The following is a 25937-nucleotide window of genomic DNA, read 5'->3' on the forward strand; positions in this document are numbered from 1 at the left end:
ATGTAGGTAAAGTGCAAAGGAGAGGGTCAGTCTGGGCACCTCGGGCCCTGGAGGGAAGCTGTGGGAACAAGAAGGTGCTTGTGGCCACGATCTCTGCCTCTGCAGCAGGAACCGAGGAGCATCTGGTGCGGGTGCCAAGGAAGGTGGCAACTCAGACGGCACCGCTGAGCCCTGGAAGGCTGGGGAGTGAGGTTCACGGCGCACAGAGGACGTCTGGGCTTTGAAAGCGAACCCCAGTTGGGCAACCAGAGAAGGATGTGTGTGGGAGGAGCTTACAAACAATTGCCGTCTGCGCCTCTAACTAACATCTGTACATGGAAACGTTCAAGGAGGGAAAGACAGACATAGAGCCCGAGAAAGTTAGGAGACATCCTAGAGATTGGCTAGCCCGGTGACTCCAGGGGTGGGCGTGGGGTGTGTGACGGTGGTTTTACCCTCCAGGGGACATTTGGCAATGTCTAGAGACAGTCGTGGTTGTCCAGACTCTCAGGTGGAGAAAGAGATGCTACTGGCATGTAGTGAGTGAAGACCAGGGATGCTGCTCAACATCCTACAGTGGACAGGGCAGCCCCGAACAACACAGAAGCATCCAGCCCCAAAGGTCAAGAGTGCCAAGTTTGGGAAACCGACTAGCTGAAACCTGCCCTAATGCAGATGAGAAAGGTGAAGTAGGACAAAGGTGATGGGCTCTAGGTTACACAGACAGAGGATGGAGGAGCCGGGAGGGCAACGGCCTGCAGTCTTTCTCCCTCGTCTCTATGATGTCCCTAGAACCGGGAGGCCTGCTCTCCAATTCTGCACTGATGAGTACCCTCAGAAACAAAGTTGTTTCCTCTCCTTCTGGACCACAGAGCGCCCTTCCAGCCCCCATCTCTAGTAAGGAAAATTCCATCGCCAGCCTTTCTGAACACACGCTGGTCCCTCCCCACTTCGGTCTAGACAGATCTCTTCTGGGGAGTTAGCTTATTATCTTTGTTATGCAGTTTAGAAGCGGATGGTACTGCTGATAAAAATAGGAATTGCCAGAGGAGCTAGCACCAGACGTTATGAGATGCTGATGTGCAGTGTTGTTGCCAGCGGTTCCCCATGAGGGTGGAGAGGAGACCCCTTCGTGGACACATAACTATATCTCACCATTATTAAATATTGATTCATCTCAGCTGGGGCCTGTGCCTGATTCCAAATGGAGGCCAGTGCATTAACTGGTGCTGATCTCATCTGTACCCCTGGCATTGCACCCTTGGCTGTCGCTGCTGGCCCTTGTTCCTGGACTGACAGTGTACGTGGGGAGTGATTCCTTGCCCCCCTTTTGACTAGAGAAATAAGCATATATGAGTTTATATCTGGAGTCTAGGATTCGTGGGGATATGAGTGCTAGAGCTTCATAAAAAAAAAACGAAAAGAAGTCTGCCTGTGATGAACAGTCACTACAGGGTCGTAGACTCATCTAAGTATCTGGAGCAATCGTAAACATTTCCCTGAGCCGATGTTTGATGGTGGGGGAAGGTTGAGGGGGGTGGGGGCAGATAGAAGGAAAGAGGGGCCGAAGATAAGAACAAATATGCAAGTCCAGAGTGTGTGCTTAATGGAACTGAGATTTATTTCTCTGTGTGTCTTTCTAAGCCTCTAGATAGATCACAAAAAATACAGCCAGCCAGAAAAGAAATAGCCCAAATGTAATTTAAAGGCCAACTTTTTAACCAATACTTCAGCTGGGAGACACCTTTCCTGTGTTCCTTTAAGATTCCCAGCTCAGGACTTCCTTGGTGGTGCAGTGGTTAAGAATCTGCCTGCCAGTGTAGGGGACACGGGTTCGAGCCCTGGTCCGGGAAGATCCCACATGCCACAGAGCAACTAAGCCCGTACGCCAAAACTACTGAGCCTGCCCTCTAGAGCCCACAAGCCACAACTACTGAGCCCACGTGCTGCAACTACTGAAGGCCCCGTGCCTAGAGCCTGTGCTCCGCAACAAGAGAAGCCACTGCAATGAGAAGTTCATGCACCACAACGAAGAGTAGCCCCTGCTCACCAAAGCTAGAGAAAGCCTGTGCACAGCATTGAAGACCCAATGTAGCCAAAAATAAATAAATAAATTTAAAAAAAAGAGAGAGAGAGACCCAGTGCAGGGGAGGACTATTAAAGTTACTGATGTATCTTCAGTAGCACAGTTATTTTTATTATCTTGCCAGTGACAGGTGTTTTGTTTAGCTTTTCTCTGCAGTTCTACACACCCTTCTCCATGAAAGAAGAGCAGGCCATAGGCCATTGTTTTCTTTGATGTCCTGGTGCCTCAGAAGACACGGAGCCTGGCCATCTCAGAAGCACATCAACACTTTCTCTGGCTTCATAACAAGCAGCAAATTTCAAAATAGTAGATACGGCCATCCCGCCCTCTGATTCACAACAGAGAGGTGTGTGTGCACACGCAGGACACGTGTGTGGCTTTGGGAGTGCGTGTGGCCATAACAGTTTGTCCATAGAAACTTTTACCAGAAATATGTCTTCTACTACTAGAGAGCCACAGGAAAGATTAATAAGTACAATTCAGTTCAAACATATGAGTAAACAGTCATTTGTTGTGTCCCTCCTGTCTGCAAGGAACCCTGATCCACATTGAGACATGCAAAGGTGAAGCATAGAAAAATAAAAATATGAAAGAGCTTTCCTTATGGGTCACATATTCCAGCGAGGATGCAATGTCCATATACCAACAGTTACGAAGGCAGAATATAATCTGCTGTATGGGAGTGGGTTTTTTTTTTTTTTTGGTTTTTTTAAATTTATTTTACTCAAGTATAGTTGATTTACAATGTTATGTTAATTTCTGCTGTAAAGCAAAGTGATTCAATTATACACATATATACATTCTTTTTCATATTCTTTTCCATTATGGTTTATTGCAGGATATTGAATATAGTTCCCTGTGCTATACAGTAAGACTTTGTTGTTTATCCATTCTCTGTATGACAGTTTGCATCTGCTAATCCCAAACTCCCAATCCTTACCTCCCCCACCCACCCCCTTGGCAACCACAAGTCTCTTCTCTATGTCTGTGAGTCTGCTTCTGTTTCATAGATAAGTTAATTTGCGTTGTATTTTAGAATCCACATATAAGTGATATCATATGGTATTTGTCTTTCACTGTCTGACTTACTTCACTTAGTATGATAATTTCTAGGTCCATCCATATTGCTGAAAATGGCATTATTTCACTCTTTTTTTATGGCTGAGTAATATTCCATTCCATTCCATTCCATTCCATTGTGTATATGTACGACATCTTCTTTATCCACTCATCTATTGATGGACATTTAGGTTGTTTTCATGTCTTGGCTATTGTGAATAGTGCTGCTATGAACATAGGGGTGCATGTATCTTTTTGAGTTATGTTTTTTTCTGGATATATGCCCAGGAATGTTATCGCTGGATCATATGGTAACACTAATTTTAGCTTTTTAAGGAACTGCCACTGTTTTCCATAGTGGCTGCACCAATTTACATTCCCACCAACAGTGCAGGAGGGTTCTGTATGGGAGTGTTTTGAGCAAAGGACAGTGAGAGGTTGAAGATAAGAGAAAATGATTCTGACCAGGAAAGTTCATGTATTCAACATGCATGTACTGAGTCCCTACTGTGTTCTGGGCACTGTCCTAGGTGACAGGGATACAGAGGGGAAGTATGGAGTTTAGGTTCTAATGAGAAGAGATAAACAACAACACTAAACAAATAAATGAAAACTTCAGAGACTGGATAGGGGCCATAAAATAACTAAAGCAGATACTGGGATGGGGCAGGGAGCTCTCTGAGATATTGTGGTCAGGAAGGACGCAGAGTAGGTGACAACTGAATTGAGAACTGAGTGACAAACAAGTATCCACGTGAAGATCTGGGGACAGAGCATTTCAGGCAGGGAACAGAAACTGCAAGGCCTGGAGGAAGGACCAGCTGGACACCTTCCAGGGGCAGATAGCAGGTCCGGGGACTGGAGTTGAGTGAATTCTGGGCAAAGCAGTCATGCTAAGGTAAGAGTTTGTCAGGGGCCAGCTATGCAGAGTCTTTGAGACACAGTGTGAACTTTGAGTGTCATTCTAAGGGCAGTCAGCTGTCATGAGAGGTTTCTAAATAGGGGGTGATATGATTAGATTTACATTGTCATGGTTTTTAATTAGTCCACCTGTGATGCAGAAAATGGAATGTAGAAAAAAGGAGGGAAGAGAATGTATCAAGGCAGCATGAGGGTTATTTTTGAAATAAAGACAACAGGACTTAATAACTGGATATAGAAATTTATAACTGGACGTAGAAATTGAAGGAAAGGGAGAAATGAGGGATGATTCCTATGTCTTTGTCCTGGACACTTAGGTAGATGATGGTGTCATTAAATAGGATGGGTCAATTAGGAGAAGGACGTGAGGAATCTACAACTCTTTTTGGGACATAGTAAGTGAACTTGTCTGTTGAACAATTAAATAAAGATAACAGGAGGCCACATTGCTACCCTTTATTGAGCACACACTGTATACCCAGTATTGTTCTAGGCTCTTATGTGTATGACCTCGTTGAATCCCTAGGGTAACCTGGGGAAGAAGGAGAAGGTGATGTTCTTTCATGTGCACAGATGAGTGTTATTCAGAGACACACACCTCTTGGAGATCTTATGCCTGAGGGAGGATGCTGGCAAGGAGGCCATGCGACTGTATGTCCTACAGAAAGTGGTCAGGTGCCCTCCTCCCCCCCGTACCAGGAGAGGAGAGCTCCCCTCCTGAGGGGTGCCAAGGAGCCGGTGGCCTCCCGTCAAGACTCACTGATATCCTGATGGGCCCACTTCTGCCTGCTGTGAGCTGATGAGGGAGAAAGAGAGTTATTGTCAAATTCCCAACTTGCCCTTTTTGATATAAAGTTCGCTTGTGATATTTTTTTAACTTAGGTAGCTAATGCATTTTGTTCTCCGGAGTGTGAGAGACCCAGTTTCCCGAGTAGCCTTTAATTAGTTTCTGGATGATGACATCTCCACCGAGAAGCAACCAGTGGCATCCCCCAGTCTCAGGGGGGAGATAAAAGAATCTAATAAAGACATTCGGTGTTTCTAGGTGATGTGTTTGACAAGCTTTATATTAACAAGAAGTCTTGTTGGAACTTTATTCTCTTTCCAACTGCGCTCCCTCCCTGGCCCCGGATCCCTGCCATTTCACAGGAGGATTCACAGAGCTAAGGAATTGTAGATTCAAACAGACCAGCCTGCATCTCCACCCCTCGTTCTAGAGGGGAAGAGGCTTCACCTTTATCTGTTCACAGACTGTAACCTTTATGAGGGATTTAGTGGCAATAAGGCCTCGGAACAAAAGCTCCACTTAAAACCAACTGACAAGTTATTTTGCACAGCAGTGGGGTCACTTCCTGGGCCTCTGGATTCAAAGCCAGATAATGAGATGTTCCTTCCACTAGCCTTAATTATTGCCAAAGATGATGGTCACAGGGAGAGTGGGTATAACTCACAGCTTCATTTCAATGTTGGCACCATTGCTGCTCGGATGGAGAGAGGTAGAAACTCCCCTTCGGGCTGTCCACCTTCCTCTGAACTTAACCTTGAGGGTGCTTGAGGGAAAGAGAAAAGTCTGTGGAAGAATTTGGACCATACGGTGGTCAAGGCGGGGTGGGAGGACACTGCAGCCACCTTCCCACTGCAGTCAGCACAGTTCCTCGCTGCACACGGTTTTATAGCTTGTGCTTGAGTGTATAACTACCAGTGCTTCTAGGCAATTAAGAATTAAAGTGCTGATGATGCCATCAAGTCAGCTGAGAATGGAAGTGATCTTAGCACCACTGGCAGCCAGCAGATTGACAGCCTGGAGACACCAGCTTCTGCAGAGCTGAGCACAGGGCCCCCAGGAGGCAGGGGCTCCATCCTTGCCCTGCCCCTTTGACCCTTTGCCTCCATCTGACCTGGATGGGGCAGCCTGGGAGAAGGGACTAATTGGAACCTGCTCTCCTGGGCAGCTCTTAAGGGCACGAGGAGAGTCTGAACAAAGAAAATCTTTTCCAGGAGTCTGGGAGATTATGGTGACATGTACAGGCACATTTGCATATTGTTTACTCTCAGGATGGCAAAGTGTGAAGTTCATCCTTGGGTCTGGTGAGAGCGCTATTGTAGAAAGACTGTTCTTCTCTACACACAGTGTGTTTCTTAGCAGAAGGAAGAACATCCAAGGGGCAGAGTTACATCTTCCTGAATGGGGAGAAAAATGACCCCTGTTAAAAATGCAGTGGCAGCACAGGAATGGAGGACTTAAAACTGAAGTATGTAAAGGGTCCCTCTAGCTAAGGCCCAGGCTGCCTGGGGGGCCCGGCAGTGTGTCTTGAGCCAGATGGGGGCTGGGTCTCCTTTCTCTGCAGATCTTCGACAGCTTGTGGAAAAAGTGTGTCTGGAGGATGGGGTCTGGGATACGGTACGAGCAGCAGTCACATGTGGGTAGCTGTCCTTAACTGGCCCCTCGAGTTTTATGGGCATCAGCTGCATGCCTGCTTTGGAAAGTGAGAACCACTGGAAGGTGCTGGATGCCAAGGCAGAAAAAGAATCCACTTGAAGAGGCTTTAAGGCAGGGCCTCCAAGGATGTGGCGAGGCTCTGGCTGCTGCAACCAGCAGGAATAGACAACTCCTGGTGAAGAAAAATTAGAATCAGGAGGGACCAGAAACATCTTGCCAGCCACTACCTCTGAGACCCTGTGAAGAAAACTTGTCCTAGGTGTACTGTCCAGAAACCCTGGTCAGACATTCTGGGTTGGCTTTTATAGCAGGCGGTAATGCTCTTTACCTGGAATCGATTGGACTCTGCGTTATCTCGATATAATAGCATTCCTCTGCAGTGTGGTAAGCAGTTCACTAAGTGCTTTCAGTTATAGGACATATTTCATCTGATTCCAAAACCCTGTAGGCAGAGCTTAGGTCTGAGATTTGCCACTTCCTAGCTCACTGACTTAGAGCAGGTTAGGAACTGGTTACAGCCTCAGTGTTCTGGATTAAATAGGAAGAGAAATGGGCGGTATCTAGTACTTATTAGGTGTATGACAAATATTAATTCTTTCCCATGAGGAATAATAAAAAAGTAATATTTTTCTGGGTTTGTCTTTTTAATTTTTTTTCCGTTTTCCTCATGAAGTCAGGTAGCTGAATCAGGTTCTTAATTGATTCCATTTTTCTGTACTATCATTTTCATCTTTGAGGACCTGTTTGTGTACATTTTAGTTGATTTTTGTAGGGACACCTTATTAAAGTATCTGCAGTCTGCCTGACTTCCTGTATGAGGACCTTGGGTTCACTGCATTACCTCTCTGAGTTTCAGGGTCTTTACTATACAGTGGGGGAGGGGATGCCTGTGAGCTACTGAAAGGATTTAAAAGGAAGCAGCAAATGTTAAGCCCCTGGCAAAGTGCTCGGCCTACAAGGTGTCCATGGTCCTTCCCTCCCCGTCCCGCCTCTGCTCCCTTCCTGAACTGGTCCCTAAAGAGCTGGCCCCGATCGGGGGTGTGGAGGGTGAAGCCCGTCACCTACCTTCAACCCAAAGCAGCCGCCATCACGCTAGAGCTGTACGATAGCTCGCCCTGTCTGGATATCGTGATTAGCAATAATTACCTTACATCCCCCCATTAAACAATTGATGAAGAGAGCATTCCCGGCAATTTCTTGGATGTCGCCAAATATAACGGAGCACCGCTGGTGACAAGTAGGTTGCTGTGAAATTCCATTTACTCGAATATGCCCAAAAGCAGTGAAGTGTGGAGTGGGCCTGCGTGGTGTTTACTTTCCTCTCCAACGTCTCTATCAGGAATGACGAAACTGGATCAGAGAGCAGAGCTCATAAAAAGTTCCACATTTCAGCTGATCCTGAAAGGAACAAATTCCGAACTTCAGAGCCAGTGGTTTATGACTAATCCCAAAGAAACCACTAGCGTTTCTCCCCGGGCTTCCTGATTTTCCCCCACAAACATGAATGGTTTTAGTATGGAGAGAAAGAAAGAATGAGATGGAAGAAATGACAAAATGATTCTGGTAAAAGAACTAACAAGCCGCCCGAGGCTATGTCATCAAGGAGCTCTCTGCATGTTCAGGCTCTCATTTGGACTTCTGAAGCTCTAGACTCTAACCTTTCCCTTCTGGAAAGTGGAGGCAGCAAGCCCAGTGCTGGCGCGGGGGGAGGGTCCTATAGCAGACCTCCATCCCCCACTGCCTCCACGCCCTCACTTCAAGATGCTGTTTATATCAGGACCACTAGCACATCTGAAGAAGCGGTCAGCACCCACCTGTGGGGGCAGGCAAGCCCATCTCAGCCTCTAAACCAGAGCATCCTCTCGGCCCCGCACTGCACCTAACGTCCAAATTTAGCCTCATCCTGACCTCTAGAACTACACATTTTTAATAACATTAATAAATCGCATTTGAATAGTACTTTATGTTTAAAACGTGATTTCTGGGCTTCCCTGGTGGCGCAGTGGTTGAGAGTCCGCCTGCCGATGCAGGGGACGCGGGTTCGTGCCCCAGTCCGGGAAGATCCCACGTGCCGCGGAGTGGCTGGGCCCATGAGCCATGGCCGCTGAGCCTGCGCGTCCGGAGCCTGTGCTCCGCAACGGCAGAGGCCACAACAGTGAGAGGCCCGCGTACCGAAAAAAAAAAAAAAAAAAAAAAAAAAAAAAAAAAAAAAAAAAAAAACGTGATTTCTCACAGTTTTATCTGATCCACAGAACATGTGTTTTAAAAAGGCAAGGTAGGTATTTATATAACTAAAATAATCAGAGTTAAATGATTTACATGAGTTTATACAGCTAGTAATAGTCGGGTCTGGGCTTCATATACCTGGTCTTCTGAAGCAACACTTAGAATTCTTTCTCTTAAGAGATCCCACAGATCCCACAGTACTGGTGTCCTATTATACAAATGTTTGTACTGGAAAGAAGGAAGAAGGAGGAAGGGAAAAGGGAAAGAAGAAAAGACAGACTGACTAGTCTTCTCAGTCAAAATAAGCCAAAGAAACACTTCTCAGTGGACTCAGCAGTGGGTTTGATTGATCATTCCTCTGTCATGATATGGGGACAACTAGGACCCCTGGTTACAGGAAGCAGCAGCTACAGCCCTGCCTCAAATGGAAGCTCCCTGGAAGCTGCGGCTCCCTGGTCCAGTGCACAGTGGGAGGACGGTGAACAGGAGGAGGAGGATTAGGAAGTGCCAGTGATGGAAGAGGGAGGAAGATGAGAGAGTCATGCAAATGCTGGATGGTCCAAAAATATATTGATGAAACCACCCGCCCACTCTCCTGATAGAGAACAATGCCGTGTAAGAATGACAGAGAGCGCTCCCTTTCCTAGGTGCCCTGTGGGCAGGTGGGTGGTCACATGGAGGTGCAAAAACAGCGTGCCCCACGTGGGAGGGTGAATCAGCAAGACTTCAGACCCAGAGAACCCCAGGCTGGGTGTGTGCACTCCACTGCACGAACTCTCTATGGAGAGAATACATTTGGGATCAGATATAATCTGCATTCTGGTCCCACATTCAACACTTGTTATCTGGGTAAAAGGAGCACATCACTAATAGCTCACAAAGCCTTAGTTTCTTCATCTGTAAATTGGAATAATAATAGTACCACCTCATAGGATTCTTGTGAGATTAAATAATGGAGTCAAACTTCCTGTAAAATTTCTAATGCACAACAGAAATTCACAGTCTCAGTTCATATACGTATATAGTTGGTTTCTGTTTATTTTTATGTATGCATCCAAATTTCAACATGCATTTATTGTTTTTCTAACCCATCTATCCCCTCATTAAAAGAAAACATTCTGGAACTCTGCAGTTTTCAGTTGCGTGTCCTTGAATATTTCCTTGACCTCTGAACAGATGTATCTTCATCTGTAAAATGTGGGAAAGGAAACAATTAGGGTGACCAATGGCTTGGAACTTTTCTGGTTTTAGCACTGGAAGTCCTGTGTTCTAGGAGACTCCTTTAGTCCATGGTAAACGGGGACAGTCGGTCCGCTTAGAAATAGTATCTACTTGTGGGGTTAATGCAGGGGTAAGATAAAGTGAGGGCAATATATGTAAAACAGTGGTTATACAGCAGGTATTTAATAAATAGTAACCATTGACATTATTATACATGCTGAGAGTCTTCGAGGGCTATTCAAAGATGTTGAGGAGATGCAGTCATTTCGAGGTAGTTGCATTTCCATACAGACTTGTCAAGACACTTTCATTCATTCATTCAAAAACTACATGTTGAACACAAACTGTGTTCAGACATCGTGGTGTGCGCAGAACGCTTCAGTGAACAAGACAACCAGCTGGGCTAACGTTTTACTTGGGAGAGCAGATCATATGCAGCAGTCTGGTGTGGGCAGTTCTACTTCAGGAGAGACAGTCGAAGAAGGCTTCATGGAGGAGCTGAGTTTTAAAGAACAAGACAGACACGGCCAAGTGAAGATCAGGGAGGAAGGGAATTACGAAGAACCAAAGACTGGCCTGAGGTGTTTCAGGAGGGAAGGAGGCCAGTGGAGTGGACATTCATGCACCAGCTTATGGATCCAGGCCTGGGTGTCTCTGTGGGGTCTGGACACCAGGAAAGTTGAGGGTATTTCAGACGGCTCCTTTAATTCTGTAAAGACAAAGGTGCCAAGGCCTTAGCTGTGGTGCAGCCCTTGCTGTGGAAACTGTCCCGAGCCCCCATGAGCATCCCAGATCTTCACTGCAGAGAGGAGGTGGGGGGGCAGGGGGAACGGGGGACATGCCACCAGCACCAGAGGCAGCACCTGGGATGCATAGATCTGCGTGCGTCCTGCGGAGGAACCTGGTCCAAGCCGCTTCTGTGCATCCTCAGCCCCACAGGACCGTGAAGGGCTTAATAAAACATCTCAATTTGGATTTAATAGGATATCTACTGTGTGCTAAAAACAGCAAATTGCTATATATTAATGACATAATTATTAGAATTTAACACCTGGGCAGTGGAGGCTACACGAAGAGTGAGGAAGTTCCCTAGAATACTGTTTTACTAATTATGTTATTTAATTATTTACACATTTGAATTAAAATTCAATAAGAGCCAGATTAAACCTTAACATAATAAATTAAATGTGGAACTCTGTCCATAAAGCATGGCTCAGGGGGTCTCTGCCTTTTTCCCAACATAATCTAACCACTTCTTGATCTTTCTAGATTCAGACCTCAAAAGTCAGCAGAGACATCACATCCATCAATGTGGAAATAAGCTGATGGCCTTTTTTAAGGAATCATGGACTCTTAGCAGGTCTCAGACTCACCCCAGACCTTTGGTTGTGTGATCCCAGCTGCTAACAGGATAGTTCTGCCACCCTGCTGGTCCCTTGTCATCTCATCAGCTTGTCTAAAACAGAATCACACTAATGTTCTCCCCCAAAGACGTTATTCATATAACATAAGGGATCTGCCAGCTCAGCCATCCAGCTGCTGTTGAACAAAATGGCCTTCATTTGACTCCGTGTTCCTGAATCCCCCATCCAGGCACCATCAGGCACCCGCAGCTTGTCCTCAGCTTTGCTCTCAAACCCATCCTTTTCTTTCCACCCTTACGGAGCCTACGGTTTAACCCAGGCCTTGAACATCACTCTCCGAAATCCAGTGTCTGTCTACCCAGTCCCTCTGACACATTGTTACAAGCTTATTTTGCTTAAAGTATATTAATATATTTGTATATCCACTATATATTTATATACATTATTTCCTTTTTTAAACAGTTTCAAATGCTTGCCATTGCCTATAGGATAGAGTTAAAACCCAGGAAGGACCTGGCCATTCAGGCTGGTCTGTAATCTGGCTCTAGTTTACCTCATTGACCTTGTATCCCATTCTTCCTCGAGTCGGTTAGAACTTATCAACCTTCCATTCTGTGTTGACGTGACATACGTGTCTGCCAAGCACACAATATAGGAAAACTCACTTATCGCATACTTCACATCGCTTAGAGCCACTGTAAGTGCATTTCACAAACTTACCCCTAAATCCTCAGAAGGATCCTGTGAGATATGTACAATTGGCTTCACGACCTGAGGACATGAGACACAGAGACATGAGGTGACTGGGCCAAGGCTGCCCAGCTTGAATGCAGTAGAGCCGGATCTGGACCACTGCTCTCCATCACCTCTGGTGCTGACTAGACTTTGTATCCTCACACGCATCCTGGATCTCTGCCCTCCCAACTGTGCCCATGCACTTCTGTCCCACTTGAAGAAGCTTCACTTGCTCTGCAGACATGGCCGTTTCTCTTTTGTTGGTACCCAGCCTAGACTCTGTAGCCCAGGAGAAGCCGTGCCAACACCCACGCTCTTACTAACTCACAGAGTGTAATGTCTATACCAACCTTCTAGCATCCAATCCCACACAGCCCTGTGACGCGGTAGGATGTATATATGCACTGTTTCCCCAAACAGATTGTAAGTTCATGGAGGGCCAAGAAAATGTGTGCATTGCTGCACGTCACGGACATACCTAAGCCACAGTGTGTATATAGTGTATAGTGGGTGCTCACTCAATGTTTGAGTGACTTTTGGCCATGTCTCCTCCAGTAGCTATCGTTCCATTAATAATTATGCCTGGCCACCGAAAGTCTTACTAATAGTATTTTTCTAACATCACCTCCTTTGCCCAGAATGCCTTTCCTCCTCAGAACTGATTCATTTTTGCTTGTCTTCTGGCGATTAGCTTAGGTGTCTCATATCCAAGGAGCCTTCCATGACATCCATCTCCAGGCTGGCTAGTGTGTCTCTCCTCTGCATTTCCTCAACACCTTATCTGTCCTTCTATGTCACAGTGCACTAAAGGAGTTTGCTTCTGTTCCTGTCTTTGCATCTTTAGACTGTGGACTCCTTGAGGATAAGCACTGTGTCTTTTAGATGTCATATGCCCCTTAGGGCTAAGTACAACACCGGTATAAGGAAGTGCTCAGTGACTATTGATGAATGAATGAATGAGTGAATGAATGTGTGAGTGAATGAATGAAAACAAAGCAATACTAGTGTGTTTCCAACCACCTGCATGATGAGATGAGATAAGATGCAGGAGGTATCCATGGAAACAATATAAAAATGTAAGTAGGCCTATCTCAGTGGGTCAGAATTTTCTTATGAACATGGATTAGCTAAGACCACAGTGCATCCTTGTCAATTCACTTTAAATACTGACAACATGTTAGAAGTTGCCACCTGGAAGATGATACTTCTAACCTCCTAGCATCTTAGGCACTGTGCCAGTTTGGTTCTGGTGATTGGGATTGCACCTCTGGTCAAACCATCTCAGCTCTATGCCATGAATGGTCTACCTTTCAAAGTCATCTCGAGGCAGTTTGCCACCTTCAAGCTACACCCTGAGGCAGGATTGAAAGGCCAAGCATTTCACCAACTGCGACTTCGTGAGTTGGACATGTTCCAGTTGTTGGTGGAGGGAGACAATTCTAGGTGATTCTTCCAAGCATGAGGTGTGATGGTCTCATTTTATATACTTACTGTGCCAACAGCTTGGCCCAAACTACCTTCTCTTCTACTTGGGGACTGTCCATTGTTCTCTAGTGTATGATTAGCAGATTAGCTATCATGTAAGAAGCCAGGAAAATGAACTCCCAGTAAGCCCTTCCAAAGCAAGAGTAATTCATTACTCTGCCTGATTTCCACTTAAAATGTACTTTGAGCACACTTCCAGCTACAAACCCTAAATCACCCTGTGTTCACAAAGTCCATCATTTTTTATTTTATTGCATGGCATTTTCGTGACATAATCCCTTGCAGAGCATCTCAGAGTGCTTTACAGATCAATAAATTACTTACCTGCAGAGTCAAAGCAATATCTGCAAGGCCAGCACAGTCATTCTGCAGGCAGCCTGTCCTCTGGGAAACAGGCAAGGCTGTGTGAGTGCCAAGGGTGGGCAGGATCAGGGCCAGGCAAATGTATGGCTTGGGGGTGAGGTGGGGTTCAAGAAGTGCAAGTCCCAGTTAAAGCTCTGTGAATAAAATACATCAAATTTAAATGATTCTAGAACTTAGAGAGCTTACAAATTTGGATCCTTCAGACAGTCAGCAAATCAAGTGTCCAGTCATTAACTCATCAAGTATCTTTCTCTCCTGGAAGATTCAATCTAGCTTTTAAAATGATACAGCCATGAATCACAATATAATGTCTTAGAAGTCCCGGGTCTGAGAGCCAGCGGTCCCTTCCCAGCCCTGACCACATCAACCGTCCATTGTGTCTGTCCTGCCAAATGTCCATGAGAATGCAGGTGTGTGTGTGTGCAAGGGCATACACGCACTCACACACACAGACATCACACCACAGTTGCCTCTCTACCTGAAGCTCCACGTGGATTTAAGACTAAAAATGATTAATTGGTGCTTGCTTTATGCAAGGGACCGTATTGGAGACAGCAGAAAATAAAAAGAGGAACAAGGCTCTTGTCCAGTATCTTATACTATGATAATTTACAGCCAAGGAGAAAGATGAGACGAGGTAACATAAGCCAGTTTATTTTAATGCCGTGGAGGAGGCTACGGAGTCTCCAAGCAGGAGAGGCCACATCCCCTGGGACGTCACCTGGAAGACCTCGTGGAAGGGGTGGCAGCTCAACCTTGAATGAGGTTGAATGATTCCAGTAGGTCTAGACAGTTGGAGAAAGAGGCAGAGGGACCAAAACCAGTAGCAAGAGCTTGGGGCTCAGAAAACAAAGTCCAGTGCATTCTTGTTAATGAGCGCTCCTGGTTGGGCGCAGTGTGGAAACAGATGGGAAGTCAATTTTCAGGAAAAGGAGGGAAAGGAACAAAGGCTGAGAGCAGCTATCTGCACGACACCCTCCTTTCTGGAGGAAAAAAATCCAACACCATCAGGAGTGAGTGATGAATTGTTCCAGGAGAGGAAAGACCAGCACGGAAAGTTCCAACCAATCTGATTTTCCTGTGAGGGTTGCACCATGATCTTGGTCCCATCCAGGGAATAAGGGCGATGGTCAGCTTGCCTGGGGTCTCCTGCAGGCCAGATGGCACTGTGTCCTGGGGATAACTGGTCCTGGAATAGCACACGGGGGTGGCTCAGAGGCATGCTGATTCAAGGAGGCAACCTGACCTGAAGATGCCTAATAGAACCCGACAGAGGGGCCCCTTAACCTGTAAAGAGCTAATGTCCCAAACCAGTGTGAGTAGAACTGAAATGACTCGTGTTAATGGCCCGGTTCTGAGGTTGTCACAGACACGTAACCTGGTGGGGAGGTGGCTCCCATGAACAACCATTATAATTCCATCCTATAAATATGTGTTGTGTTTTATACTATGGATATAAATGTAAGTAAGACCTGGCTCAAGCCATTAAAAAAGCTCATGGTCTAGGGAGTGAGGGATGCTACACAAATAACTACAGCACAGTGGGATAAGGGCCAAGAATTGGAGTTTGGGGGGGTGCCCAATAAAAGACACCCTTACTTTATAAACCTATTAGCAGACAAGACAAATGAGTAGTCATGTCATGGTCAAGCATCACATTCGCTAGTGGTAAAGATGATACTGGAGAATTGGGCTTAGATGTGCAGCAACAATGAGCTTCCAGCTCTGAGCCCCAGAATGAGACAGATGCACACCACTGGCTGTGCTCATCTCCGTGGGATGCTGTCCTGTAAAACATAAATGAGAAAGTGCACAATATAATGTAGCTTCCTAAGTAAACCCTGGCTCCAAAACTAAAGACTAAACAAAGTTGGGGGATTCTGTCCCCAAATCTACAGTTGGGACAAACCTCTTCATCCTTTGGGGGGATTAATTTAAGACACAGAGAGAGAAAGAGGCCAAGTCTGTCTGATTGACTCCCCCTCAGGTGTGTGTAACATATCTGGGTTCAGGATCTTTGAGTTGTGCAGGAGGCCAGAGGGAGTAAGGGTAGCGAAAGCTGCAACAAAATGGCATATGATTTGGGTCTAAAAGGATGACTGGGAGTTTCCCAGGAAGGACAGAAGGAAAAATATAGATCCCAAATGCAGGCTGACCAGGAAGGACATGATGAGTTGGGGATGACAACAGGGTAAGTAGAGGTGGAATCGCCAGGAAGGACATCGTGAGTTGGGGATGACAACAGGGTAAGTAGAGGTGGAATCGCCAGGAAGGACATCATGAATTGGGGATGACAACAGGGTAAGTAGAGGTGGAATCGCCAGGAATGTCAGTGGAAACAGAGGTTTGGGCTTGATTCCGAAGGACCTGGTTTGCTTGGATGAGGGGCTTGGGTGTTTTCAGGTGGGCAGTAGGAACGGTTGGAGGTGTTTAGACAGAGACGTGATATGATCAGAAGTGCACCATATAAAGATGGCTGTGACGCGGTGTGGAGCCAGAGTGGGTGAAGGGTGTGGGTGAGAGTGCAGACCGGAAGAGGGTGGGGGGCTAGAACGGTTCCTGTGGGGCTGCAGTGGAACCATCCCTTTCAGACCCTCTGACATTGCGTGTACATAGGAGGACCTAGAAGCTGAAGTCAAGGTGAGACGTTTCTTCCACGTGTAAGGTGATTCCTCTGATTCTGCATCCTTGACTCTATAGCCCCAATATTTCCATCCCTGGGTTATTCTGCCAGCTACCACTTGAAGACAGCAAAGAAATGTTTCAGCAGGATTTTAATTTTCCTTCTACCTGTATTGTCTCCACAGTATCTCCCAAAATTGTAGAGATTTCTTCTGATATCTCCATCAACGAAGGCAACAATATCAGCCTCACCTGCATAGCAACGGGTCGACCAGAGCCGACGGTTACTTGGAGACACATCTCCCCCAAAGGTGAGAGAAGCAGTTTGGTGTATCGTGTCGTGAGAGGAAGCGGGAGAATTGTTGGCCTTGGCAGGACGTTATGGCACTGGTGACTTGGTCCCAAATGTCCCCCATTCTTGGTAGCCTGATAACAAGCTGCTCATGGCTCCGCAGAGAATATCAGTGTTCTCAGTGCAAGACAGGCATATCCTCTGAGATTTCAGAAATCACACTGGAGGATGTCTCCAGTCCCTGAGAAATTAATCCCAGTTGTTTCTGGGTGAAGTGGTGGTAAGCTGTTCTGGGAGACTTTCCTGGTCACGTTTGGCGATGGAGGAGTCTGCTCGGTGTTGGTGGCATTGTTCAGCTGGTTGTTTTGTAAGAGAGAGAAGACACAAACACACAACGATGGATGAGGGTTTGGGATGGCCATATGCCTACAAGGAAAAGTTCCACGTCCATGCTGCTTCAACAGTGCCACATATGTGGTCACTAGGCCATTAGTCCTTTGGTGGTTTTCTTGTTGCTTTACTCTGATTAATCCTAGATAACAAATACAACTTAATGTGTGACTGAATTGCAAAATTCACTTTGTCTAAACGTCTAGATGTTTTGCAGACCGGGCTGAGTGTTGTTTTGTTCTTTCACGGATTGAAAGTTAAATTTTTAGAATTTAAGGCAACATGCCATTTATTATTAAGCTAGCTTTTATGCGAGGTGCATTACATTATTTCATTTGTTCTAAAATGTCTACTGTGTGTTTATATAGAAATAAATCAGAACAGACAAGTCCCTGCTCTCATGAGCTCACATTCTCATGAGATGAGTAACCAAAATAATAATGTTAATAGTATGTGGTGATAAGGGTGAGAAAATAGAGCAGGACACATTGACAGAAGGACAAGAGGTTTGGTCAGGAGAGGCCTCTGACAAGGGGACATTTGAGCAGAGACCTGAGAAAGACCCTTAATTTCACTGCTTATATCTGGCTAACATGGAATAGATTTATGTACGTATGTATATATATATATATGTGTGTGTGTGTGTGTGTGTGTGTATGCCTGCATGTATGTATGTATGAAGGTAAGTGCATTGCTGAGTCACGCAGGTTTAAGGAGGCTAAAGAAGAGATACACACTACTATAAAATAGATAAACAACAAAGACCTACTGTATAGCACAGGGAACTCTATTCAATATCTTGTAATAAACTATAATGGAAAAGAATCCAAAAAAGAGTATATATATATATATATATATATATATATATATATATATATATATATATATATATATATATATATATATATATATATATATATATATATATATAACTGAGTCACTTTGTTGTACACCCGAAACTAGCACAATATTTTAAATCAACTAGATTTCAATAAAAATAAAGATGCTAAAGTCGCCACCAGCGTGGTGTGCTGGGTGTTTCAGGCTGAGTCCCCCTAAAGCAGACCCTGAGGAGGTGACTGGCAAGCAGGAAGTTTATTGGAGGTGCCCTTGGGATCAAGCCTGTGGAAGGGGAGGGAGGGAGGCGGGGTCAGGCCGAGGGAGAGGTTGAGTTGCCATGATGACCAGGGAAGCATCTCTACTAGCACTGTGGGGCGTTCTGAAGATAGGATGAATTGTCCTCTATTGAGGTTATGGGGGTGGCCTTTTATGCCAGCACAACAGTCAAGGTCAGGGAATTCGGGCTGTCCCCAGAAGAGCTGTGACCTAGGCCAGGCATCTCTCTTCATATGAGACGGTCCCCATGAGGGGTTGCAGCCGAGGGATGTCTGTCCACCCCCTGGGGCAGGCATCCTTCGTTCCTGAAGAAGGCAAGCACATCACAGGTCTACTACACCTGGACATTAAAAAAAAAAAAAAAAAAAAAAAAAACAGTTGAAGACTATGCATGGGCCCCAGAAACCAAATTCCCTCTCTCAGGGTGACAGTTAGCCCTATGGAGGTTTGCAGAAAAGGGATGAGGTTTTCATTGTGTTTGGCCTGAAACCCTGGGAGCTGTCCCTAGCCACCGCTCCTGACACTACCACCATGAGCAAAGGAATCAGAGAGATGCTCGAATTTCTGCCAATCTCTCGACTGGAAATGACCTTACACGTGGACTGGCCCACAGTCTGGGAGGAGGCTTCACTGTGCATGAAGTTGTTAGTGATGGAACTTGGCCCTGGGGCACATCCTAGGGTGGGGCGTCCAGATGGACAGACTTTCTGGTCCATGGTGCACGCCCTTCATCACTGCTTAATGCCGGGACCTCAGTGCCGCTGGACTCCAGGGAGGTCTGTGCCTTTAGCATACGCAAACATTCATCATCCCAGGTACATGGACTTTCCTTCTGTCAGGTGGCACCGCCCCCTCCATCCTGCAAGTCCCCTCTGTCTCCTGCTTGATGTCTTTTCTCATCCCTCCTCTGGCCCTGCAGCTCTTCGTCCTTTTCTGGGTGCCTCGCCTTTCCTTTTCCTCTCCTCTCCTCTCCTCTGCTCTGCTCTACTCCCCTTTCCTCTCTTCCCCTCCCCTCCCCTCTCCTTTTTTTCCCCTTCTTTCCCTTCTCCTCCGTACAGCTCCTCTTTTTGTCTTGTCCTTTCATGCTTTCTGTTTTTGTTCTCCGCCTTCCTATCTCTCACAGCCTCCTACACAGCCTCCTTCTGTTTCATCCCACATTGTCATTTCTTTCTTCTCTCTCTTCTCCTCACAAGCACGTTTGTCTTCCCTCTGCACTGGCACCCTCTCTGTTCCTCTTGCTGAAGTTCTCACCACTGTGCCCTAGCGTCCTTCCCTCTCTCCTGGCCATCCAGCCACCTCATTTCCCCAGGGGACTTGACCTGATGCTTCCATTTTACTGGGGTTTTAGCTGCTATGGAAACAGAAGATGGATCAAGGGGGGAGAAGCAGGATAATCAGAATCTACCTGTGGATCAGAGTAATTTAGACGAGCAGCTTTTCCCAGATCTGTGGTCTAGATTAGCTAACCCAGATTCAAACTGATGCGACATGCCACACGGTAACTGATCACCCCGGGGCTCATGGGGAGCCGCTTCCTTGGTGACGGATTATTTGGAGATCGGAGCTGTCATCGGGCTGCTGCCCAGCCCGAACTGGAGCTGGAGACCCTTAGCAGCCAGGCCTTCATCTTGCACCACTAAATATCTCCAAAAGGCTGCTTATTTTAAATAACGTAGGGACAAGGTGTGGGTTCCTTGGAGAAAAAGATAGGCTACACCTGAGCGAAGGTTCCAAAGGTAGAGAGCTGCTCTCACCCTTGCCCCCACTCTGTGTGGGCAGACCACATTTCAATCAAGGTCATTCTTATGCTCACACCCATTAAACCCTTGATGGAGGGCTGACCCTGGCCAAGCACTTTGGGCAACCTTGATGGCTTCATTGCATGTTCTCTGCAGACTGGTCTGTTTGTTCTGTGCATTTCTGAAAAATCCTAATTTCCTCTATCACAACTCATACGGGGCTGCAGTAAGCTGATATAAATCTCTTCCTTTTTAAAAAAAATTATGGTGGTAATATTGGTTTATAACACATTGGGTTGGCCCAAAAGTTGTTCAGGTTTTCCATAAGATGTTACAGGAAAACCCGAACAAACTTTCTGGCCAACCCAATACAAGTTCCGTGTATTATATTTTTACTTCTGCATGCACTACAGCGAACTTACCACCAAAAGGCTAGTTTTCCATCCATCACCATACAGTTGACCCCCTGCACCCATTTCACTACCTCCCCTGACCCCACTTCCCCTCTGGTAACCATTACTCTGTTCTCTATATCTATGTGTTTGTTTTTCTTTGGTTTGTTTTGCACATTTATTTTGTTTTCATATATTCCCCATATAAATGAGATCATATGGTATTTGTCTTTCTCTGTCTGACTTATTTCACTGAGCATAAGGTCCCAGCCTTGACTCCTTTTATATGGAAAAATAATAAAGCAATGTTAACCACCATTGTATCAGTAGTGGCTCATCCATCCAGATATACAGAAACTGGGAGTGATCTTATGGTGGGAGGGGTATTGGGGGTCTTTCTCAGAAGCTGCCTTCCTGGCACTTGATATCAGGTGGAGAAAATGTCAGTTGTCCTTATCCAAGATAGAGAGGGAGGTAAGACCTCCCAGGCTACCTCTTGGCATTGCTATTGATCATGAGAAGTAGTATCTCACCTGTTATTACTGGTTATATGTATTTTTAGCTCCCTTCATGAACTTATAGCTCCCAGGAGTTCAAGGAGAAGGTATACTAGCTTTGTAGAGACAACTGCCCTCATGCATGCATACCTGTTTTGAAGGGTACAGGTGTTGCTTGTACCTGCACAGGCCTTGGTCTTTTCAGGAGGAAGAGCTCACGTCACTTCCTCACACGGGAATGCTACCTGGAACTGCACGAGTGTTCTAATGGCCCCTCACCAAATCCCACCTGTTAGCCTGCTGCTCTGGGCGCTGAAGGACCATCAGTGGTCCCCAGGGTCTCTTAGACACAACTGTCACTCATGACTCTGCATCTTTTCTTGTCTTTTCCTTGTCTAGGCATGCAAGAATTTATTTTGTCATAGCCCTTAAGTTCGAGTCTTTCTATCCAAAAGAATACCTTTAATGCTCTCTATTCCTCTGAGTCTTCTAACAGATAAACTATCTCTTTCAATGTATTCTAAAGATGCTCTTCAAGGCTTCACACTTCATTAAAAAATTATTCTCAAAGGCCAATTTTCATGTCTCCAGTTTCTGTTGGAATGTCAGAGCTTTAGAGAGAAGGCTGAGGTTCCTGTATTTCCACGTCCCTGGGAGCCGACCACAAAACCCAGATGAAGGCTTGAGTCCAGCCACTGCTGCATGGGCTCCACTGTACATATGGGGTCATGGCTCACCGAGTGTCCTAACGGGGCTGCCCTCTCGGGTGCACCTGCCTCATCCTTTATCCCATCAAACAAAACACATCTCACCAAGGCTGCTGAGAGAACACCTCCTACCTGGGTATGGGCAGGGAGCTCAGGAGGGCCCAGTGATCTGTCCAAAGATATGCCCTGATTTCTGATTCATCAGTTCTTTGAGACCAGAGCCTATGTCTCTCTTTTCTTGGATCCTTCACCTCCTAGCACAATGCCCAGCACCTAGAAAGCATCTAAGAAATGTGTGTGGATTCCGTGAACAGCCCTTGTGTTTGCTGGTGCCCCAAAGGGGATGGCCGTTCTCCTAATTCAAAGATTCCATCCCCATCCTTGAGGAATTATTGTCCACTTTGAGGTTGTGGTCCAGACCTGGTGTGTCTCCTGCTGAAACTCTGCTGGTAAGTCTCCAGGAAATTTTCTCTGGTCTTGAAGCCTTTCCCGAAGTCCGTCTGGTGGGGAAGCTGCTGTGCCAGGACTGGACCTCTCCTTGAAGAAGTGACTCCTTTTCAAGTCCTCTTTTGCAAGGGTCTGAGTGGCTCGTGAGCATCTTTGAAGTTGGGTCTTGCGTGAGCTGCCTTCTGCCCTCATCACCGCCTCACTGTGATTGCTCTTATGATGTCTGTGCTTCTCTGATGTGTAATTCACCCGGGTCTTCCAGGGCACCTGATCCTTTTGCTGACTTACTCATCCCGACTCTACCTGTGCCTAAACCCGCAATGGCTCCCAACAGTTTCGTAAATCAATCCTGGATGTTCCCAGAGAGGGTGAATTCAATAATACATGAAAACTTGCTGCTCCTCCTGGGTTGAAAAAAGTTTAATACAAAGAAAGAAATCAGTACCCAAAAAAGAGAAATATCATTTAAAACATTCTCCCCTCCATCCCCAGTGTGTGAATCGAGGTTCGGGTAGAGATGGATTGTTTCTTCCCAGGACCACACAAAGACCCGGGGTGAGAGTGCACAATTAGAAGAAAGCTGTATGTCCATTGCGCTACACACCACACCCTAGCTGTGGAAGCCTTCTCTTCCCACGGCACGGGGTGGGCGCTTCTGCATGCCTTCCACACCTCTATGCACAGGACTGGACAAACTGCCTCAGCTGCCAGTCTCCCCCTCTCCCACCTCAGCTCTCTTGCTGGAGTTGAAGGGCCCAGGGAGCAGTCAGCTGCCTGCCTCTTGCTTCCCAGAGTCTTCAAAGGCACCAGCTGGTGAGGATAGAGTGACCCTCGGATGGGAGCCCTTCTCCTCTCGCCAACGTTCTGAGCTCTCCCCACCCACCTCTTTCCCATTTGTCAGCACTGACAGGCCCTCCTCCCCAGCTAAGCAGGACACAGAAGCACTAATTGGCACTGGAGGTATCACAGCTTGAGTTCAACCAGAGCTGGCAGGTGCCGCGACTCCGGTGACAGCTCTGCGGAAGAGTGTCAGGCGTGGAACTCTGGCATGCCACTGGCTGACGTGGCACCCTGGCACTAATGAGCAGCCTGTCAGCACCAGCGTCAGGGGCCCCGTGTGGCACAGCGATCATTAGGATGGCAGACGAGAAAATCGTCTCCAGCAAAGAGGCACCGGGAATGGGAGGGAGAGAGGACAAAATGGAACTAAAGGCTTCACCTTACCCACCACGATGTTCACCACCCAGCAGGAGGAAACCAAAAAAAAAAAAAAAAAAAAAACAGGAAAGACAAAGATCCTTATGAAAGATCTCTGTCTGTGCCAACTCTGGACAACTCTTGGAGTCTCATTTTGGTGGATGCCCTGTAATTAATGATACAGACGATACATCTTTTCTGCCATAAACCAAGGGGGAACTCAATGACTGAATTATCTCTCCAGTCATGGCCAAGGTGTTGTGAAGCCAGGAATTAGCCTAAGTTCCCAAGAAACAAGGGCCTGAAGGGAAAGGAGGCCTTGAGATCTGTGATTTTTTGCTCCCTGTCAGGGAGGCTCCCTGGAGGGGGCACCTGCTAAACTGCCAGCCACCCACCTGTCTTCTGCTGGAATATTAGAGTCCAAGAGATACCAGTTAAGAGAAGGATCCTTCCCTGGGGAGGTTCCTCCCACAGGTGGGCATGGGTGGGGACCAGCATGTCTGCCCTCTCCACCTGCTTCCTGAGGACAGGTGAGAATAGTCCAGCTGGTCCTTTCTGCTGAGCTGTTTGGAATGTCTGGCCCTTCTCTGAGGCTCTGGCCACCTGCAGTGAGTGACTCCCTTTCGTAGCTGGAGGTGACCTGCCCCAAACAGGTGGGTTTGAAGTCAGGTCCAGCTGGATTTGGATTCCCTTGCACTGTCACTGCCTGAGTCACGCTGGAGCAGCAGTAAGCCTCTCTGAAGATACGCTTCTTTCTTGATTTTGTTCTTGCTTCTTGTCACGGCACCTAGAGTTTCTGTGATCTGGTCCTGGACTCCAAGACCCCCCACACTGCAGTCACACTGGCAGCTTGAGGCTCACCACCTACTTGGCGTCTCCTCCTTGGACTCACTTCCGCTCTCCTTGGACCATCTTCCCACGGCTTTTGGAGAAAGTCCACTTTTGTTTTAAGACCAGGCTCAGATGCTACCCATTTGAGAGCCTCTGATGACTTTTCTTCAGTCGGAGTGCCTCGGCCCTTCCCGAGACGCCACAGCACTCTGTACGGCAGTGATGCTCCCACTTACCTGCAGCTCCAGAGACCCCCACTGCCCCCCACCCCGGTGTCCATGGGATCAGGGGAGCAGCAACAGGCCCCTCGTGGTCATATGTTATCGCCAGTGCTGAGCGCAGCACAGAACAGTGACAGGCCCTTTTGGGGATCATTGAAAGAAGTGTCCAAGAGTGTAGGTACAGTATGTTTCTTCCCTTTTTAAAATTGAGTCTTTCTGGCACATAATTTAAAACAAAATCAATTTTAGTGAGGAAAGGGGTAAGATCCAGGAGCTTCATCTCTGCATATATTTCCCAAACCAATGAAAGGAATTTGTAAGAAAAGCCTCTCCCCCAACCGTTGCCTCCCTGGTTGACCCCAGGACCAAGCTTCAGACTCTTCATCTGCAAAAGACAGATAACCAAGCCGTGTCAGGTTAGGTTGGCGGGATGAATCACGCTTCCCAATGCAGAGTGCCCGGCCAAAAACACAACCAACGTCTGACCCCGGTAGTTTCCATCACCCAGCCAGCCCATTCCTCTTCTTTCCCACCCAGAAGACAAGAACAAAAGGGAGGAAATTAAAATTTTTTTCTCTGAAAAGTTTGAATCCTTACAAAAGCCCAAGCTCAGTCCATTGCCAGAAAGGACAGATCTTCGAAGGTGCTTAATCAGCACCCCCTAACCCCCATGATTTTCTAATTAACGTAGATGCTTGATTAAAATTCCCCAAGTACCCCAAGTGGCTCTCCCAGGAGGGACAAGTAATTGCTATTGCGAAAGATATTACAGTGGTCATTGATGGTGGGAGAAAAAAAATTGCATCATAATGGAAAGTGGCAGATCTCCTCTCCCTAGGAACAGGGGAGCATACGGTATTAGGTCCAACCTGTACAGAGAAAGCAATTTCTTATGATGGAGATAAACCAGTGGTCTGACCTCAATACGAGGCAAAGTGATCCAGAAACTCATTAAGTAAATGGTTTAAACACAGACCAAGGTGGCAAAGAAAAAAGTAGAGTGAGACGTTTATAGATCACTCTTTTAACTCCGTAATTGTCTTTAACTGTAACATTATGGCTAGATAGATACATTTAGGGTAAAATTTGCCAGTGTCAATAAGGTTTTTTGTAAGTTTAATATTTATGATCTGGTTTAAAGCAGTATTATAGCTGTGCGACTTCCTACTTCAAAGAAGAGGAAAATCATAAAAAGACTAGTGGGGAAATTAATGAGTTCAATGTGACTCAATTGAGAACATATGAAATCAAGCCTCAGTCTAGAAACCAAGGGCAGGAGTGCACACCACAGACGCTGTTTGTGGTTTTACACAATTATTTTAAAACCCTTGAAAAATGTTGTAGAATCAGACGTCTGCTGAATGCAGGCACTGCTAACAGCATCCTCCCCCATGCACTCTTGAGTCTTGGGCTATTTATGCGGGTACTTGGTGACCGTTACCATGCAGAACTGTTTTGATGGAACAAGAAAGGAAACAGGAAAGCAAGGAGATTGTATTATCTTCCCCACTGAAGCTAACCAGCCCTGGCTCAGTTATTGCAAAGGCTGGTTAAAATGGCAGCCCCTCCAGGCCAGGAGACACCCTCTCTGAGGAGCATCCATGACA

General features: G+C 46.5%; 1 protein-coding gene across 6 annotated transcripts in view; it reads left to right on the plus strand.

Annotated features, from left to right (window-relative positions):
* NTM (neurotrimin) overlaps nt 1–25937 on the plus strand; it is a 388042-nt gene that overhangs the window by 251631 nt on the left and 110474 nt on the right. For all 6 annotated transcript variants that reach the window (XR_009532976.1, XM_060103833.1, XM_060103830.1 and 3 more), the window contains exon 3: nt 16687–16812. Coding sequence is in view for 5 of the 6 variants with exons in the window: in XM_060103833.1 (XP_059959816.1) it covers nt 16687–16812 (126 nt within the window). In the remaining variant the exon portion in view is untranslated. The remainder of the gene's footprint in view (nt 1–16686; nt 16813–25937) is intronic.

The sequence above is a fragment of the Mesoplodon densirostris genome, chromosome 7, assembly GCF_025265405.1.
Source record: "Mesoplodon densirostris isolate mMesDen1 chromosome 7, mMesDen1 primary haplotype, whole genome shotgun sequence".
NCBI classification, from domain to species: domain Eukaryota; kingdom Metazoa; phylum Chordata; class Mammalia; order Artiodactyla; family Ziphiidae; genus Mesoplodon; species Mesoplodon densirostris.